This window comes from Bubalus kerabau, chromosome 7 (genome assembly GCF_029407905.1).
Source record: "Bubalus kerabau isolate K-KA32 ecotype Philippines breed swamp buffalo chromosome 7, PCC_UOA_SB_1v2, whole genome shotgun sequence".
NCBI lineage: Eukaryota > Metazoa > Chordata > Mammalia > Artiodactyla > Bovidae > Bubalus > Bubalus kerabau.
In genome coordinates this window covers 21504856-21524523 of record NC_073630.1, presented here as the reverse complement: position 1 = coordinate 21524523, position 19668 = coordinate 21504856, and the positions used below count along the sequence as shown (strand labels likewise).

Here is a 19668-nt window from a genome sequence, read left to right as displayed (position 1 = left end):
CGTTTAAATCGCTCAATTTGGCAATCTATACCAAGATCAAATGTGCATAATCTTTGACACATTGTATTAAGATTCTCCAAAGAAACAGAACCCACAGGCACAAATGTTTAATTTGGGCACCCAGTGACTGGTGAAGTTGACACAAAAGCCCCCAATTCCACTTCTAGATATTTATGTTGCCAGTCCATAGGGACGTGTGAGAAGTGTATAGTTACAAGTGTATTCATTGCAATTTAGTAACAAAGGATTAGAGACAGCTGAAGTATCTATCAGATAAGGTGACCTTTTTAAACGTCGGTTTATACCTGCTGTTCTTGGTGTAATCTTAGTGCTCCTTTCAAGTGTCCCACTTTAGATAAATTATATGTTCACTCTAATATAGAGGATTGGTTAGAGAAATTTCTACATTGGCTCAATGGAAAAAAAAGAATGAAGACGTTAGGTACTGAGGTGGAATGATCTCCAAAACATAATGTTCAATGAAAAATAGTGTTCAGTGAAACTGCAATGCTGCAGTTTATGTATAGGAAGAAAAAATACGTGTGCATGTTGATACTTGCTTGTATTGATATGATGGTGTCCGTGGAGATACACAGAATGGGGTGTCATTGATAACCTCCATGAAGTGGAACTGGATACTTGGGGAACAGAGATCCCAGGAATGACCCTTTTCACTGTAAACTTTATTGCACTTCTTAAATTTTTAACTATTCAAAAATAATAAAATATTTTAGCAAACAATAAAATATATAGTAAAATGATGAGGTATTTGGGAAAAGAAGTTGTATCACTTGGGGTTCACCAAAGAAACAACTAGTAGGATATATATGAACTACATTAATTTCAAGGAACTGGTTACCTGATTTTGGAAATTGGCAAACCTCAAATCTGTAGGGCAGGCAAGAAAGCTGGAAAATCTCAGGCAGGAGCTGAGCCTGCCATCTGTTTCTTCTCCATGGAAACCCCAGGTTTGCTCTTCAGGTCTTTCAAGGGCTTGAATGAGGCCCACACATGTTATGGAGGATAACCTCTTTTATATAAATTCAAGGGGCTGTAGATGTTATTAAGCACATTATAGCAACATCAAGATGAATTCTTCTCAAGAAGGCTCTGGTCTGTTTTACTTGGCAGTCCACTAGCCAGAGCTACTTGAGATGTAGTCCACAGAGTGGGCTGTTCTGTTTGTTAGTACATGACAAATTATAGAAGTTGAGAGTTAAGGGTATAAAAAAAAACAGCAGGTATACTACGTCTATTGAATTTTAAAAACTATTTTATCTATTTGGCTGCACTGGGTCTTAGGTGCAGCCCACAGAATCTTCCATCTTAGTTGCAGCGTGTAGGATGTAGTTCCCTGATCAGGGATTGAACCTGGGCCGCCTGCATTGGGAGCTCAGAGTCTTAGGCACTGGACCATCAGGGATGTCCCAAGTCTATTGAATTTAAAAAATGGATTGTGATAGTTGTATTTGTTTCTTCAGTTTTCTAGTAACTTAACTAGATTTTACAAAATCCCAGTGATCATAAATATCAAAAGAAAAAAAAAATCTGCCCTTTTCCACAGATAATTTAAGAAACTCCTGAATCCATGGTAAGCAGTGTGTAAGGCTGCATGTGGCTGGAAAGATGGGCAGAAATACAGGTTTGCTGCAGTTGACCTGAAGTAGCAGTAGAGGAGGGGAGCAGAATTTACATTCACCCTGTAATAATTCTCTTGCTCTTTCCTGAAACCAACAGTGTAACTCCCTAAGCTGCACTCCCAGCATGAGAGAGAGGAGAGGATCAAAGAGCCCACTTGTGGGTGCCGCCTGGCTGGATGAGAGGGCTCCGAGCACTGAGCATTCTGCCCAGCGGCCCTGGAATAAGGGCAGGTTTCTCTGGAGGCAGTTACAGCCATTCCCATTGTTGAGGGGGGCTCCCCTCATCCAGAGGCAACAGTGCTTCTGTGGGGCAAGATTTTCCCTGGAGGAATTTTGAGAACAACTGCTGATACTTCGGCAGGGTCTTGAGGTACTTCCTTTACAATGAGCGTGTACTGTTAGTGACAGAGCTTGACACAGACCGCTATTATCTCAAACAACCCCACTTGCCTGCCATTGGCACGAAATACCCTTCTTTGTTCGAGGCCCTTTTCCTGATCTCCCTCAGGAGGTGAAATCACGACCACTTTCCAGGGCTGTTGAGAGCAGGTAAACATCTGGATTATTACTAATTACATAGTGTGTGTTAGACTGCCCTTTTCATGTCAAAAGCCTCCCAAAGAATGATTTTCTCCATGCTGAATCCTAAAGGAAATCAATCCTGAATTTTCATTGGAAGGACTGATGCTCAAGCTAAAGCTCTAATACTTTGAACACCTGATACAAAGAGCTGACTCACTGGAAAAGACCCTTATGCTGGGAAAGATAGAGGGCAGGAGGAGAAGGGGATGACAGAGGATGAGATGGTTGGATGGCATCACCAGCTCAATGGACAGGAGCTTTTGAGCAAGCTCCTGAAGTTGGTGAAGGACAGGGAAGCCTGGCGTGCTGCAGTCCATGGGGTCACAAAGTGTCAGACGTGACTTAGTGACTGAACAACAGTCCTGCTAAAGCACACCCCATCATCTAGCTTTGCCTCACTTTCAGCATTTATCGTGTTTACTTTTATGCATTATTATGCATGTTTCTTATCTTGCCTATATTCAACTAAAAACTCCTTGAGGACGGGGACTATTTCTTCAACTCTGAATCCTTCAATCCTTAGTAACTTGTAGTCTAACCAAAGTGGATTCTTCGTTGCTATTTATGATATTAATCAATTGTATATCTTTTAAATTAGATACTAAAAACACTTTAATAGCAAAATATTACAGACACAGCAAAATCATGCTCTTTTTGATACAACCAAAGGATATAAATAACATATTTTACAAAAAATAGAAACAATGCTACCTACACAAACACTTCTGGATCTAAAACAAAACATGAAACTACATCTCAGTGAACATTTATGTCTAACTTCTTTGCAAACTTGACACAATACATTTTAACTTGACATTTGCTTTATCTCATATGATACAAACATTACAAAATACATTAAAAACCTTGTTGAAACATGTAATTTTTGAGAGATGTTCAAATAACAGAAGAAATGTATTCAATAACAAAGTTGCCCTTTGGACCGCAAGAGCAATGTCATAGCTTTGCCCCACAACATTTTTATTTGGTTTCTTCGTACACTTTCGTCTCCCTTCAAACTTCAGCCTATTAAAGCATTATTAATAAAGATTCTAGAAGGAGTTAGAATCTACTTAGGAGCTCTGGATGATGGTATCTTATCTCCCAATTTCAACCCCCTTATTCTGGCTTGAAAATGCTGTGTAACACATCCCAAAGAATGATTTCCTCCATGCTGAATCCTAAAGGAAATCAATCCTGAATTTTCATTGGAAGGACTGATGCTAAAGCTAAGCATTACACTCCATATGTGGATTAGTGTTGCTCCCTCAGTAGGCAAAAGAAGTTGCTCTTGAATAAGGTGTAGGATGCTCCTTGCAGTGCGGGATACATCTTATTTCTCTTGGGCCAGTACCTACTGCTCACTTTTTGGAAGGCACTGTTACAACACACTCTCCTTGAGAAGTCTCTTTCAGGCTATTTGAGAAGTGTGGGATGAAGAACTTAGTGCTTACAAGTCCTCTCTTATTGTTAGAATAATAATTATCATGATTATTATATTTAAACTAGAAATTACCTATGACTTTCTCATTCTTCCTCTATTTGTTTTCTCATTCTTTATAAGAATGAGAATATAAGAATATTAATAATATAAGAATTCTATATTTCCCCCAAAATGACTAAAAGAGATGATTTTTTAAGATTGTACCTCCTGTTATCTTTATCATTCTGCCTTATAGCCCACAGGAGATCTAGTTCTCACGGGTTTATCATTAGAAGGAAAACAGGACCCAGTAGATATCTGAGCTGTTTACAAAGAGAAAATAAATATTACAAATATTTTCCATTTTTGTTTTGGAAATTGCTTTGTTTTTTGTATAAATGAGGGAAAAAATTAAAAACAAAAACACTGCCCTCCCACCAATCTTGGACATTTGCTACCCCAATATACTTTCTGAAGAAGCAGTCTTACGCTTCAGGCTACATAAATAGCCATTTCCTTCCTGGTTAAACGCACAGTCTGAGACTCAGATGAGCTGACTATGATGCAGGGTGGGACTCCGGGTAACCAATGTCAACCAGCTTGGGGACGACAATGAGGGAATACAGAACCATCTCCTACTGCGTGTTCTAAGAGCCAGCACGCCTGGTTGCAGTGGTCTGTCCATTCCTGTCAGAACGAGGACGCTTCGGTAGTCTCAGGGAGATGGTAGGATCCTGAAGGGCAGCAGTTTTCCCTGAATCAGCAAATGTGGTGTCTTCTGGACGGTCCAAATCTGCCTCTGCTTTTGATTTGTTTCTACAGAAAAGCCCTCAGTCAGTTCTCATGTGAAATGTGCCGAGGACCCCAGCATTGGGAGCATTCCATCCTGCTCCTGTGTCCAGGGTCTCCCTCACTGAGGGGGATCTGTCTACTGAAAGATGAACGACCGAGATCGGACTGTGCCATCCCCTTGATGGAGCTGTTTTCTTATTTGAGACTGTAAGAAAGCACACCCACCTGTATGGACTATTGAGCAACTTTAAGATAACAAACTTTGGCTTTTAACCAATATTAAATACAAAATGCTGAATGGTAAGAAAACTATGCAACAACAAGTAATTATCATATCCCCTCTTCCCCAATTTTACTCTTGTTTTCTGTTTTTTTCTCAGGAGAAATACTATAAAGTGGTTGCTAAAACATGCACAAATTGGGAACTGGCCTAGCACTTTTAGTAATAGCAACACTAATGAATCAAAATGAAGATATAAATCTAAATGTATTCATATGGAAAAATGTACATTATACATTGTTAAGTGAGCAGATGAAGAACACTACAGAATGATTAAATTTGGTTTTAAATGTTTATATGCAAAGGGAGAAATCTGAAATGTTCATTTGCTGTTTTTACTTTAAATTTTATATAATGATTACATGTCACTTTCAAAGTTATCAAACAGAAACAATAAAAAATAATTCATATTTGAGCAAAGACTTCATAGGGCAAAGTATTTCCCCACTGAATATCAAATACATTGGAACTATCTCAAAAGGAGGGCTATAGTTCTTTGGATCTAAAATTGAAGACAACCAAAAGCAAAAATCCTAGTATTTAGAAAGGACTATTCAGTAAGGTTCTAAATATAAGCTAATTTCATTTTGAAAATTGGAGATTACTGTCTATAGCTGAAAACATCAAGGGATTCAAGGTGGTATTTATATGAAATTTGAGAAAGCTTTGACAAGTTCTTGGCTAACAACTGACTAACTTGCAAACACACACACGCACAAAAATTGCATGAGACTAGTATGTTCTTATAAGCACTTTGTCTTCCTCCCAGGAGGTATATGGAAAGCAGATAAATTAAAATACCTTTTGTCCTTGACCTGCACAAAGTAACGATTATACAGAACACTAAGCTAAGTCTTTCTGGCAAGACCACCTTCTCTGACAATATAAAAGGATTTTCTACTATAGAGTTATGTCTGTGTTCCTCTATCTGTCCTTCTGGTACCACACGTCCTCCTCCAGGCCAACTTGGACCACCCACACACTAACAGGAAGTCTGATAGACATCAGAAGTCTGATAGACACTAGGCTAGGCTCTGGCAATGAGACCCCAGTGCAGCCTCATTCTTCTGTCCTTACTCCTTTCTTCAACCCTTCCATGTTCGAGAAGAATGAACAGACTCTTCCACAAGCCTGCATGTTGACTTCCCGTAGGTTTTCAGGGGTTCCCTGACTCTTCCAGTAGAAATAAGTTTGAAATCATCAACATGTGATTTGGGAGTACTAGGCATTCAGAGACACGAATAACTTACCAACTTCCAGCGTAATATCTTGATCCACTCGTCAGCTTCTACTCCTGTCTTTGCACAGAGGTAAAATGTCCTGAATGGAAATACTAAGCTGATAAGACAAAAGAAAGAATGTAAGATATTCCAGACCATTGAACATCTTATTAGTTGAGCACTCATTAAAGTATTCCAAGTGGAAAAAGAATTGACGTAGAACCTGGGTAAGAACCTCAGGAGTTGGTATATAGAGAGCTAGGCCTGCTGGAAAACTGCAGAAATGTTGAGGATGTTGCACATTCACATTATTATTTTTACAGGTAGATTTGTATATTTTAATGAGTCCAAAGGGTGGGATGGAGGTGGGGAAGAGGTCCAGGTAAAACCCAGATCCTTCTATTGTTCATGATCTAGGCTGAATACACACATGTGTTTATTCCGCTGATTCATTAAATGACTCAGGACTTGTGCTACAATTCAAAGAACAAGCAACACAAATAAAAGAGTTTGCTGAAGGAATTCATTTGTGTTAGCTGGCTGCAACAAGGAAGACAGCGGCCTCTGTGGACGAAGGCAATTTTAACTTTTCAGAGCAGCAAAGGAGACAATAAATCTCATCAACTATTTACTTTTCCTCCTTCTTGCCATGAATTAATCTTTGCTGAAGGGAAGACAAACTTGCCTGCTGGCATGAAAGACTGTTCTAGGAAGAGAATTAACTCCTCCTTTGACTGTGTCTTGGGTTATAGAGTCAAAATCATTTGACTCATGGACTTCCCTGGTGGTCTAGTGGCTAAAACTCCCAGCTCCCAATGCAGGGGGTGCCCAGGTTCAATCCCACATACTGCAACTAAGAGTTCAAACGCTGCAGCTAAAAGATCCCACGTGCCATAAATAAGACCTGATGCAGTCTAATTAATTAACTTAAAAAATCATCTGATTTATATCTTTCCCATACTTTCTATCCTAACAGTTGAGACACAAAACACTAAAAAAAATTTTTTTGTCCTTTTCGTGAAAAAATAAAAAAAGCCTTGAACTGAAACCAGAAGGGTTTCTATACCCTAAAACCAAAGCGACATATCTTGTTTACACCAGTAAATAATGTTTAATAGACAAGAGGTAAGTCTCTGTGTATGAAAGGTAAACCTTGATGTGAAGTCCCCTTGGGCAACTAGTAGACAGAGGGGAAATTGGGGAGGGGGTGTGATATTGTGCGCACACTGTACAAAACTGATTGCTGGAATTGTCATTGTTTGGTACTCCTTGTGAGAGACATGATTAACTACCTGTTAATAGAGATCATTTTTCCTTTCTTCTTGCTAACAGAACCCCAGGCAATAAATTACAATTAGTTGGAGCCAATTATAATCATGTATGCATGCTCAATCACTCAGTTGTGTCTGACTCTTTGCGACCCCATGGACTGCAGCCTGACAGGCTCCTCTGTCCATGGGATTCTCCAGGCGAGAATACTGGACAGGATTGCTGCGCCCTCCTGCAAGGGATCGTCCCGAGCCAGGAATTGAACCTGTGTCTCCTGCATTGGCAGGCAGATTCTTTACCACTTGAGCCACCTGGGAAGCACAATCATGATCATACTAGTACCCTTTTCTAGCTTCCCTTGCTGCTGCCGATGGCCATTGGCTGCAGTCTTGGCCAATGAGATAGGAGGGGAAATATGATAGAAGAGTTTCTGAGGAAATGTCTGCTTTCCTGATAGGGCAGACCTGGCTCATCCCATCCCAGCATCTTTCTTCATGGCTTACATGAAAATATGAGACCTACAGCTGGACTATTTCTCTTGGACCCTGAAGTAGTAAGCATGAGGAAAAGAGCAAAAGAACTATATAGACATTGGACAGGACCCTGTCAGTGTAGCCGTCTGCCTCCCGATTGCTTGTTATATGAGAAATACAAACCCCTGTTAGAATGTACTGGTATCTTTATGTGAATTTAAAAAAGATTTCCATCATTGGCTGATACTATCCAATCATTAATTAACAATAGTTGATGTTAATTTTCTTAGGTGGGACAGTGATATTGTTCTATAGGTGATATTTTTATTCTTAGTAGATACAAATTTAAATATTCACGGGGAAAGTGCCATGATGCCTGCAACTTACTTTCAATTGGTTCAACAAAAGGAAGTGAATAGATAGAGATAAAGCAAATATGCAAAATATTAGTGATTGATGCATCTAGGTGAAGGGTATATGGGTATATAAGACTTTCAACTTTTTTTATTCTTTTTTTTTCAAACTTTTTATTTTGTATTGGAGTATAGCTGATTAACAATTTTATAATAGTTTCAAATGAAGAGCAAAGAGACTCAGTCATACATGTCCATATATCCATTCTCCCCCAAACCCCTCTCCCATCCAGGCTGGCACATAACATTGAGCAGAGGTCCATGTAAGTCTTTCAAATTTTATATGTTTAAAAACTTTTAAAATAAATGGTGAGAAATAAAACACTTTTCTCTTAAGACACTTTACTCCTCCCAGTTAGAAAATTATCATGATACACTAATAGTGTTAGAATAAAACACTTTGGTGCCATCTGCAAGAATTGTCATAATTACACAAATCACTCATTCTTGGAGTCAGCAAAGTTATAACTAAAATTGAATAAAATATCTCAAAGGAGTGAAAGCTGTCTAACATGTGACTGGCATCCTGCCATGTGCGTCATACTTGTTGCAGTGTGCGACGTAAAGAATCAGACCCAGCAGAACTCCTTATTTGTCTATACCGCTTTAAATGAGTATAGGGCTTCCATGTGGCTCAGTAGTAAAGAATCTGCCTGCCAATGCAGGAGATGTGGTTTTGACCCCTGGGTTGGGAAGATCCCCTGGAGAAGGGAATGGCATCCCCCTCCAGTATCCTTGCTTGGGAAATCCCATGGACAGATGAGCCTGTCGGGTACAGTCCATGGGGTTACAGAAGAGTCTGATACAACTTGGCGATTTTCCCAACCCAGGGATTGAACCCCCATCTCTTACTTCTCCTGCATGGCAGGGAGATTCTTTACCACTGTGCCACCTGGGAAGCCCAACTTAGTGACTGAAAAACAACAAATGAGATTGTATGTCACATTCAGCTGAAAGGACTCCTAATATGCATGTACCGCCTCAGATCAAAACATCTGTGTACATTAGACATACAATTTTTCATTCTGCTAAACTAAGTGTCTGGCAAGAAGATTTTAAAAAACATTTCCTCTATAAAACAACTTACCAGAAGCAGTTTACCCTTTCCTGTGAATAATCAAATTGTACAGCTGAACATTCCGTCAAATCTAGGATCCGAATTGGTTCTGGTGACTTAAAACAAAAGGACAAACTATGTCATCATAAAATACACGCACACACACACACACACACAAATCTGTTCATTGCTCATTCCCCAAACAAGTTTCCACTATGAGTGACTGTTAACTTTACTTCCACTACAGGAATTGATAATAGAAAAACTTCCTGAGGAAAGCCACATGCTTATCTGGGGATTGGCTTTTCATGAAATTGGACATCAAAAAGACACTTTCATTGTCAATTCAAATTTGGTGGAGATGGATTTTTAACACGTGGAAGGGAGGCATATTTTTCTCCCGTGTTTTTAGACATCCACTTTCTCAGAAATTTTGTGTAGGAAAAATAAGAAGAGATGAAATAATTTTGAATTTGCTTAGTGAGTTAGACGTGATAAATGGACATATTTTTAATAGAGGAGAACACTGCTACAGAGACAGTCCACCCAGTGTGGTAAGGGAACAATTCCACTGCTCTAAACATAGGGGGTGGCATGCCCCTGAGAGCTAGAGGTTAGCCAGACTGAGAACAGTGTCTGCTATACAGGTCTCATTTATGCAAGAAAGCTCTGCTCATATCAGGAATCAAGAACTCTCATCTCCAGTCATTTATAGGATGTTTCCTATAAATTTCAGGGATTTAAAAGGCAGATATTCTTTTCATTTAGAGAGCTTATTTTTAAAGGGAAAATATATGATCATGTTTCTTACCATCTGGTCTTTGAAGTACTTCAGTTCATTCCTGTGCAAAGTAAACCACCTTGTTTTCCAGGTCTGAAAAAAATAAAATAAAACATGTAGGCTTTGCATACACGATTATAATATCTGGACCATATAATTTCCTTTTGTTGTAAAAGTACCTACAAGATTAGATACAATGAAATATTCTTGTGGTGTTATTTCTGAGAAAAAAAACTTTCAAAGTGAGCCTTAAAATTTTAAAGTTTAAAAAATTAAAACGATTCCATGCCTTAAGCTCGTAACAGAGGCAAAGATATCATTAACATTTTTAAGCAAGTAAAAAGAAATAACCTATCATAAATATTTAAGGTGATTTACATTACAATAAACCACTAAAATTTCCATCTTAGTAAGACTTAATAATCTTAATAAAATTATGGTAAGAATAGATATAATTTTTGAGCACCTATTGAAAATTCATACTATCCTTGGAGGTTTATATACATTATAGACAGCCCTCATACAATGCCAAATATTATTATTCTTGTTTTACAAACAAACAAACTAAAGCTTAGGAACCTCAAACCACATGCTATTCTAAACCTTGCCTAGAAATTCCAGAGCATTGGTGGAAAAATGTTACCCACTGTCTTGTTACCCTCTGTCTCCTGGTTTTGTTTTTTTTTTGTCTCCTTCTTCTGTACTAACTGAACGCTCATCATCTTTGGTGGCAATGTTCCCAATTAAAGGAAGTAACAGTGGATTTAAAAATAATGCTACGAACATGAATACTTCCTCTTCCCAGGAACAATACACTTGAGTCGGGACAATATAACTAAATATTTAGGTTAAATTCAAGCAGGCCAGTACCCTTGAGAGATTCAGTGCCCTGACACTTTAAATGAGAAAGAACAGACACTCCATGAAGGTCTTCTTAGCCCATGAATATGAAACTGAGTACCTTTAAAGGTACAGTCACATAAACAGAAAACAGTTGAATACCTCCCACCTAGTAAAGTCCTAAATTTTGTTTTCTTTGGGATTTTATAAGATAGTTACATTAGTACCAGTGAGATGGTTGGCTTGTTGTTCTATTTTTTTGTCTACTGTTAGGTAAACATTTCATAAAATTTTGACTTTTTTTTTACCAAAAAAACTTCTTAAAAAGCAAAGGTATGTACTAGACATGGAACTCTGCTCAATGTTATCTGACAGCCTAGGTGGGAGGGGAGTTTGGGGGAGGATGGATACATGTATATGAATGGCTGAGTACCTCTGCTGTTCACCTGAGACTACCGTAACATTGTTAATTGGCTATATCCCAATATAAAATTAAAGGCTTAGAAAATGATTGAGATGGTAAAAAAATTATTGAATAAAAAAAGATATGTGCTAGAGTTAATTTGCTACTTTAATCCTCAGTTGTTGCATCAGAAGGATTTTAAGTTTTGAGTATTAATGATAGGTAGGCTATTTTCATACATGTCACTTTGCCAAAGAATAGTCAAGTGATTTTATAGAATTTTGACTAACATTAGCCATCAAGATGAATTCTGTAAACAGGTAAATGTTATAGCTGGGTCAAAATGAGTAGGCAGTTCTGCTTTTTAAAAGTAAAAGTCAAAATGAGAACTGAGCCCCCAGGATGCGTTCTCTCTCTTTCTGGCCGATGCTGGAGGCCACACGCTTCCTTACCTTGACCAGACCACCCTGTTTGGTGAGGTAGCCTTCTTTGGTGCCCAGCTGAAAAAGAAAGAAACACTCAAATGAAGCCCAAGACTATCACAACTTGAATTTTGTCTATTTCTGTCCTATTTTATTTATTTTTTTTTTTTAATTTTATTTTATTTTTAAACTTTACATAACTGTATTAGATTTGCCAAATATCAAAATGAATCCGCCACACTGTCCTATTTTAAAATGAAATGAATTTGCCTTTGATCTTTAGTAATTGCCTTTCCTTCTTCATTGAGGCACTTGAAAATCCTTCCCATGTGGTAAAGACTGTTTTCAGACCAGATTGTCCGGTGTGATTTTGCAGCAACAGAGAACAGTGCACAGATTCTCCTCTGACGTGAGTTAGCACTTTGCAGTCAACCAGGTTATATAAGCTATACCATTTATAAGAGCCTGCATTGGGCAAAGGGCGTCTGTGCATCCCAGCTGCTCGGATTGTTGCTGGGGTGTTATGTACATAAACACAGCCACACACACTGCCATAAGCTCAGTACATGGGCAACTTTGGATAAAGCAAAGAAGAGGGATTTCTGTACTTCCCAGAGTCTGTATTCTGCTAAACTGCTTTGTGAATTAGAAAGCGCGTTTTCTACAATTTATCATATAATTCTCCAACCCCACCCCTTTGTTTTTTCACAGACTATCTCTTGAGACCTATATTCCATGGGATAGACTCTCAAGAGTGCATATCTATTTAGACTTGATTCACCCAGAAAGGATTTAAAGTGAGAATGAGTCATTTCTTTTATCTCACCTATCAATAATTCAAGGGTAACAATATGACACATAGCTGGCACTTATGAAGTATAAGGAATGGTGGGGAACAGCATGAATAGCAATTTGCATAAAACCAGGACCCTCAGGTGAAAAAATGTCAAAATTCATACATTCCTGAAGAACTTAGATTCATGGTAGGCTATTTTGTTCTATGATATCATAATACATCTTATATTAGTAAGAAAAAAAATGAATAAAAATTGGGAAATGATTTGATTGATGTCAATGTTTTTTCATGGGAGTTTCCACAGTATTTGTTCCTGAGATGAATTCTCCCTACCAAGGAAAAAGAGGAACAGCAACCATCAAAATAAAGATTTAAAGCCAGAAATAACCTATGACTATGACCACTTCCTTTAAAATTCTTAGGACACTGAAGTAACAGTGAAATTCCCAGGTATTCATTTAAATAATGTTTGATAGCATTGGTGACTTTGATATTGAATAATCAATTTGATTCATTTTGACATTAAAAGAAATTGAACTGACTGAATTGAGTTTGGATATTATATTATGGAAACAGAAAAAATTACCATTTTGGATTATTGAGTCTACAGAGGCAAAATAAAGATAAATTATTTTGTAGAAGATACTGATAGAATTGAAATCACACTAAGAAATCATGCTACTGACTCCATCTTACCTCCATCCAAACAACATATGATAAATCTAGTATTTTTCTAAGGTTTTGATAGATAAGTGAAAGGCTGCAGAGAAAAGAGCTGAGCATACCAATTTTATTCATGGTCTTGGGAGGTAAGAAAGGAAATATCTATAAAGCAGCAGATTTATTTTTTAAGTCTTCTCATCTAGAAGAAGAGAGTTAACAGCCCCAAATTGGAAACAACCTAAATATTTTAAAATTAAAGCATTAGCCCGGCTATCATCCTTTCTATCTGCCTGCCTTGTGTGTGCTCATGCCAGTCATGGCCAACTCTTTGCAGCCCGATGGACTGTAGCCCTCCATGATCCTCTGTCCATGGAATTTTCCAGCCAAGAATACTGGAGTGGGTAGCCATTTCCTACTCCGGGGGATCTTCCCTGATTTAGGGATCGAACCAGCATCTCTTATGTCTCCTGCATTGTCAGACAAGTTCTTTACCACTAGCACCACCTGGGAAGCCCTGCCTGCCTTAATTTTAGTCAAAAGCCATCAGGTGGGATAAACTGAGGATGTGTTCCAGAATGAAGCCTACTCAAGAGGCGGGGCAGATAAAGGCAACTTGTGATTTTGGATTGGATCCTTATGCTCTAAGGCGCCTTACTAAGAAAACTGATGACTGACGCCTAAATGGGATCTGCGGATGGGAGTGTGGCACTGCATCAGTGTTAATTTCCTATTAGAATCTGGATTTTTATTCTTATGTTGATGATTGTCATGATCCCCCTACTAACAGTGTGAGCTCAATGAGGGCAGAGCATTTGCCTAATTTATTGCCAACCCTCCAGTGCTTAAAACAGTCCTCAGTGCATTGTAGGCACTTTTTTAAAAAATTTGCTAAGCAAATGAATTAATTAAATTTATCCTATCTCAGAAGCCCAACCCTATATTGTGTATGAAATATATAAACAATCATTTCCCCAAATGCAGTTGCCAAAGGATAGTAAACAGTTTTACAGATGCATCTACATTTCTGGGCGATAGGACACCTATTTTCATTTTCACTTCAAGCAAGAAGTTCTTTTTCCTGTAAATAGTACGTAATCCCCTTCCTCCACTGCCAGTGCTTGTGCAAGAAGGGCATCTCCACAAGAGCAGGCAGAAGCCCAGAAGCAAGCCCTCAATCAAAGCTGTGAACTCCTGCGTTCAGCCAGGGGAGAAGAGTCCCTGATAAGACGGTGACTGTTCCCCAGCTGGCTGGTCCATTCCATAGTGAGGTACTGTGACACAAGAATCCACTGGAAAATCTTTCTGGTTTTCTGTCCATATCAATGCACAACAAATGACATGGACTTATCATTATACAGTGTGAGTGAAGACATTTTCAACTTATCCACTCACCATTGTTTCATTTTTTTAAATTAGTTAATTTTGGCCTTGTCCCTGGCTTGCAGAATCTTAGTTGCTTGATCAGGGATTGAACCTAGCCTGGGCAGTGAAAACGGCTGAGTCCTAAATACAGGACTGCCAAGCTACTGGACCCCCAGGGAATTCCAGCACTGTTTTTAAAATGCCATTATGCAGAACCTTCTGTGTATGTTCATTGCTGGATCCTTGGGCAGGTGAGTCCATCTGACACCTGGAGTGGGCAAAGGAGGCAAGCAATAAAGCTTGCAGAATTTGATCCCAAGAAGGTTGTTTCTACCCAAGTATGCCCCGTGTCTCATGCTCACACCAACTCCACAAGTTCGGTCTTATCTGCATTCTACTATTGAAAAAGGACGCATGCAGTAGGGTCTGGTTTGATCGACCTTGAGTGGATATCTTTAGGGGAAGGTAACAGAGAAGAATGTAAAGTAAAACTGAGAGTACAAATGAAAATGATGGTGAAGTGATTGGTGGTGGGGTAGGATGGTGAAGAGGAAGGACAGAAAGAGTACAGTCGACCGGAAAACAAAGACTTGGTTGGATCGTGATGTGTTCTCTGGTCTGTTTCGACTTGAGACTATTTACTGTCTTGCGTTCCTAAGTTTCTCTAGTTCAGAGGTCTTCTACGTCCCTTTGTAAAAAAAAAAAAAAAGCTAAAACATCTTCCTCAGCCAATTTCCAGGATTTTTATTTTTGAGTGGACGTAGCATAGTAACAATGTAATGTGTCGTGAACCTGATTAGCCTATAAAGCTACTGACTATGATTCCAGTTCCGGGTAAAGTCTCAGGCTCCTGGGAAGGGTGGACTCCGTGCAGGTAGCCAGCCTCTTGTCCGATGATTCAAGGATAAAGGTGAGCAGAGCATGCACAGAGGACGGGGTGTTAGAGGAAGCAAGAAGGGGTCAAGAGGGCTTTCTGGAAGAGACTGATCCCAGATGCAAGCCTCTAAGCATGAGGGAACAGCAGAGATGTTGGCAGGGTTTCAGATGCAGGGAGGAGAGGAGGAGCATTCAGAAACGCGGGGTCCTCCAGCGTGAATGTGGGAGAGAAGCATAAGGTCAGGCCAGCGAGAAGAGGAGGATCCAGGCGGATGAAGACAGTGGCCATCCGCCGAAAACTGTTAAGCTGGAAGTCACGGTAAATCTGCTTCTCAGGAGAGATGTCTCTGGTGGCAGGGTAGAAGAAGTACGGCCGCAGAGACAAAAAAGTCATGCATGTTTTTATTTAATCTGTAGCTAAATAAGTATAATGATTGCTATCTAGAACTAGTGTTTGACATTTCATTTAGGTGTGATCCTGTTTATCATGAGGACACAGCCAGATACCTTATACGAGAGCATGCAGCCAATGAGAAAGAGGAAAGGAATCAGGGCGCCCTGGGCACAGTCAAGGGAAGAAGGTGCTGGAGAGGAGTCTTTGCAGGGTCACAGCTCACAGAACAAACGCCAGTGGACTCCAAAGAGAGCAATGAAAGCCCCCATTGCACTGAAAGTGAACAGTGGCTCACACGCTGCAAAGGAGTCCAAATGTCTTCTGTCTGGAACCTTCATTTAGTGAAGGAAAAACATAAGCAATAAAAAGGCCAGGGAAAAAAATAATATCCTGAGAATTTATAGTAAAGGTGGAGAATCTTTTTCTTCCAGAGAAAGTTGAAATGTAAAAGAACTTTTTTATTTAATGAATTTATAGAATAACCATTTAGACAACTGTGTGACCATAAACATCTTTCGCACATTCTACCATGAACTTGTTTGGTGAAGTAAGGACAGGATTTAAGTGCCATTTCTGAAATCTTTAAAATCCTATCACTATCGCATTTTAATTTTTTTTTGTTTGTTTTACACTTTACCCTGGACCACATGAGCCATAGGCTTAGAACTTTACGTTCCTTTTCCAGTTTTATATCCCAAGGTAGAATTTTATGTGAACAAAAGTACTGTAAAATGTGTGTAACTTATTGTATGTTATTGCTTTTGGACAGTGAGCCCGGTGGGCAGATGGATGGCCACTTACAGAAGGCGCAGTGGGCACCAGGTCATTTTCTGATCTTCCCGTCTGCATTGCTGTGTGAACCCGGACGGATTCATAAATGGATGGTTCTTCCACTTTTTTGGGATAGGGGTGTTTCAGAACAATCAGAGTGCCTGCATGTAGACCAAAAAAAAAAAATCGAATATAAGCCCCAAAAAGAGAGTCCAAATGCTAACACCAGATCACTGTGCCTGGATCATAAAGTTTCTTGTTTTACATGGATTCACTGACTCACTGTCTCAACATTTATCGAGTACAAACTACATTCCAGGCTGTTAAACTGGACACTGGAGATACAAAGCATTGTGAGATAATTTCTGCCCTTCTAGTCTAGGACAGAATTAGCCATGAATATAGTCATTTAACTGAATAGGGTGATGAGACCACCATCAGCAGTGTGAACCAAGCATGCTGGTTGTGCATGTGGTAACTCTGCTTTCTAGGAGAGATGTCTATAGGTGGCAGGGTATAAAAAGTACCACGAAGACAAAAAAGATCATGCATAAGAAGTGCAGTTCTATGGAATGCTTTAGAAATGTTTTCCTAGGGGAGGCGACACCATTAGACTCCATTAGACCTTAGCAATAACTGTTGGTTTTCCAGGCGGGCTTTATAAAAGTTGTGCAAACAAAACCACACAATGTACCAGGTATAGGAGGATTTATTCCACTGTTCTACTTTGTACTGTTTTCAGAACAGCTTGTAACAAATCCATGGACCTAAAAAATATGAGCTCATAGCATTTTCCCTACTGTCTCCTACCACCCCATTGACAGCTGAAGGAAAAGAAGGCTTTGCTTTTCTTTGGTGGATATGAAGTGAATAGGCTAAGGCCACTGTGTAATTACCTTCACTTCCATGTGAAGGAGGTGGTCCAGGCAGAAAAAGCCCACCCCACCCCCAGCCTGGGGGGGCCAGGTATTGGGGGCTGAGAGCTTTCAACTCATCACTGATATTTCCCCCTTCTGCATCCCTCCCTTCCCCTGATCAATCAGTCAATCAGAAACTAGAAAGTGACTACAAAAAGAATAAGTTAAGGGTTTTCTACCCTTTGCTCTGGCTTCTTGGTTGTTTTTTTTTTTTTATTTCACTTGGGTCTTTCATACGGAAGGTCCAGGATTGTACGAGACACTGGGTGAGATGCAAAGATTTCAGTAGTTGATTCAACACATATTTCCTGAGCTCTCCTGAGTGCCAGGCACTTGTGTAGGCCCAGGGGATATAGCAGCAGACCAAGGAGATACAGCATTCACTCTCATGGCCACAGAGACAGAAACATTTTGGAAAAAAAAGAGAAGTCAGGTGAGAGAATTGTTATGAAAACCCTAACAAAGCAAAGTGAAGGCATGAAGAGTGAAAAGAGAAAGGGGTCTGGGTAGCGTGGTATTTATATCAGGTCAGGGAAATCTTCTTTGATGGGGCAACAGAAAGCTCACAGAAAGTATAGACTTTGAATTGGAGTGAAAAAGACGCAACAAGGAAAGGAAAATACCTCTTCTGCAGTTTAAAAAGAAAAAACCAACATAATAATGATAAACCTACAAACAAAGCAAAATCTTTCTATGAGGTTTGAGTAGAGACAGTGAACTGACTGCAAAAACAGAACAATGTCTTCTGACACAGGGGCCCAGATAAGGCCCTGCTGGAAAGTGAAAGGGTCACTGAGAACAGCCAAAGAGGGGCACCCCAAACAGTGGCCTCCTCCTCGCTCTGCACCCAACTCATCTCAGGAGCACTGGGATCACAGTGAAAAGTGGCTTTTGCAGTTCTCAGAAGGCCCAGTCCTGCTCTTGCACGCTGCCTGCACTCCTTTCTGTTAAGGCAATTCTTTCATGAGAAAAGATCCAGTCATCTTGGGACGAGGGGCCAGTTACAGGTTTACAGTCATAGTGAAAGCAGCAATACCTAAACCCAGAGCAGCCGTTGTGCAGGGCCCGTATGGATGCAGCTGTGACATGGCAGAGGCTTGGTGAACTGGGGACTGGTTACTCAGGGACCTGCCTGAGAGAAACACTTTCTGGCAGCCAGCCTGGCTTCGTGGAAAGAGCCACCATGGCACTCAGCCCCTGTTGCTTTGGACATTCTATTCCAAGCTTCTTTCTTCCTCTGACAAGTGAGAATGATTACCCTTTCTTCATGAAGCTGTTTTAAGCTCCAAATAAAGACGGGCTTGTGAAAGGATTATAAAAATGTTAGATGTTGTTACGTTCTGATATATTTTTAAATGCTTAAGTGAAATTCCAGTGAGCGCCATCTTTGGGAACATGGATTTTAAAATTAGGTAAAGAAGACCTAAATGTAACTATGTGCTAAGAATAACCATGGCAGTAGTCTAGATAGTCACTGACTATATCACTCAGACAGACGCCTCTTAACACTTCCGTCTGACAGTGGAGGAGAAGACCGGAGCTCAGGTCTCAATGCAGCGCACAAATTAGAAAAGGAATGTGAAATCTTGTGCTTCATCTTCAAGTGACGTGAAGTCGCTCAGTTGTGTCCGACTCTTTGCAATCCAGGACTGTGGACTGCCAAGCTCCTCTGTCCATGGGATTTTCCAGGCAAGAATACTGGAGTGGGTTGCCATTCAAATTCAAAGTTGATGCTAAATTATTATCCTATTCATATGCTTAATATGAAAATAATATTTTAAATGATGCCCTAGAAAGATGCCCCTGGTCAATCCTCTGTCCTTTTGCATAGAACCAAACATCACCCAGGTATATACTTGCCTATACTAGTTTCCTATGATGTTGAAGCTGAAACTCCAATACTTGGGCCACCTGATGCAGAGAGCTGACTTATTTGAAAAGACCCTGATGCTGAGAAAGATCGAGGGCAGGAGGAGAAGAGGACAACGGAGGATGAGATGGCTGGATGGCATCACCGATATAATGGAGGTGGGTTTGAGTGAATTCCGGGAGTTGGTGATGGACAGGGAGGCCTGGTGTGCTGCAGTTCATGGGGTCGCAAAGAGTCGGACACGACTGAGCCACTGAACTGAACTGAACTGATTGCTGCTGTAACAAATCATCGCAAACGTAGTCACGTAACTTGACTTGATTATCCTACAGTTCTGGAGGTCAGAAGTCTGAAGTGGGTCTCATGAATCTAAAGGGAAGGTATTGGCAGAACTGCTTTCCTTTTGGAGGCTCTCGGAGACCATCCG

General features: G+C 39.9%; 1 protein-coding gene across 2 annotated transcripts in view; it reads right to left on the bottom strand.

Moving 5' to 3' along the window:
- Positions 1-2731: 2731 nt before the first annotated feature.
- Positions 2732-19668, bottom strand: part of DAPP1 (dual adaptor of phosphotyrosine and 3-phosphoinositides 1) — a 57041-nt gene continuing 40104 nt past the window's right edge. Inside the window, exons 4-9 of one of the 2 annotated variants that reach the window (XM_055587802.1) lie at positions 16485-16615; positions 11623-11670; positions 9958-10020; positions 9177-9262; positions 5965-6052; positions 2732-4639 (exon numbers count right to left, since the gene is read on the bottom strand). In XM_055587802.1, coding sequence (XP_055443777.1) covers positions 4571-4639; positions 5965-6052; positions 9177-9262; positions 9958-10020; positions 11623-11670; positions 16485-16615 — 485 coding nt within the window. In that variant the 3' untranslated portion in view covers positions 2732-4570. The remainder of the gene's footprint in view (positions 4640-5964; positions 6053-9176; positions 9263-9957; positions 10021-11622; positions 11671-16484; positions 16616-19668) is intronic. The other variant, XM_055587803.1, reaches the window with a different exon arrangement.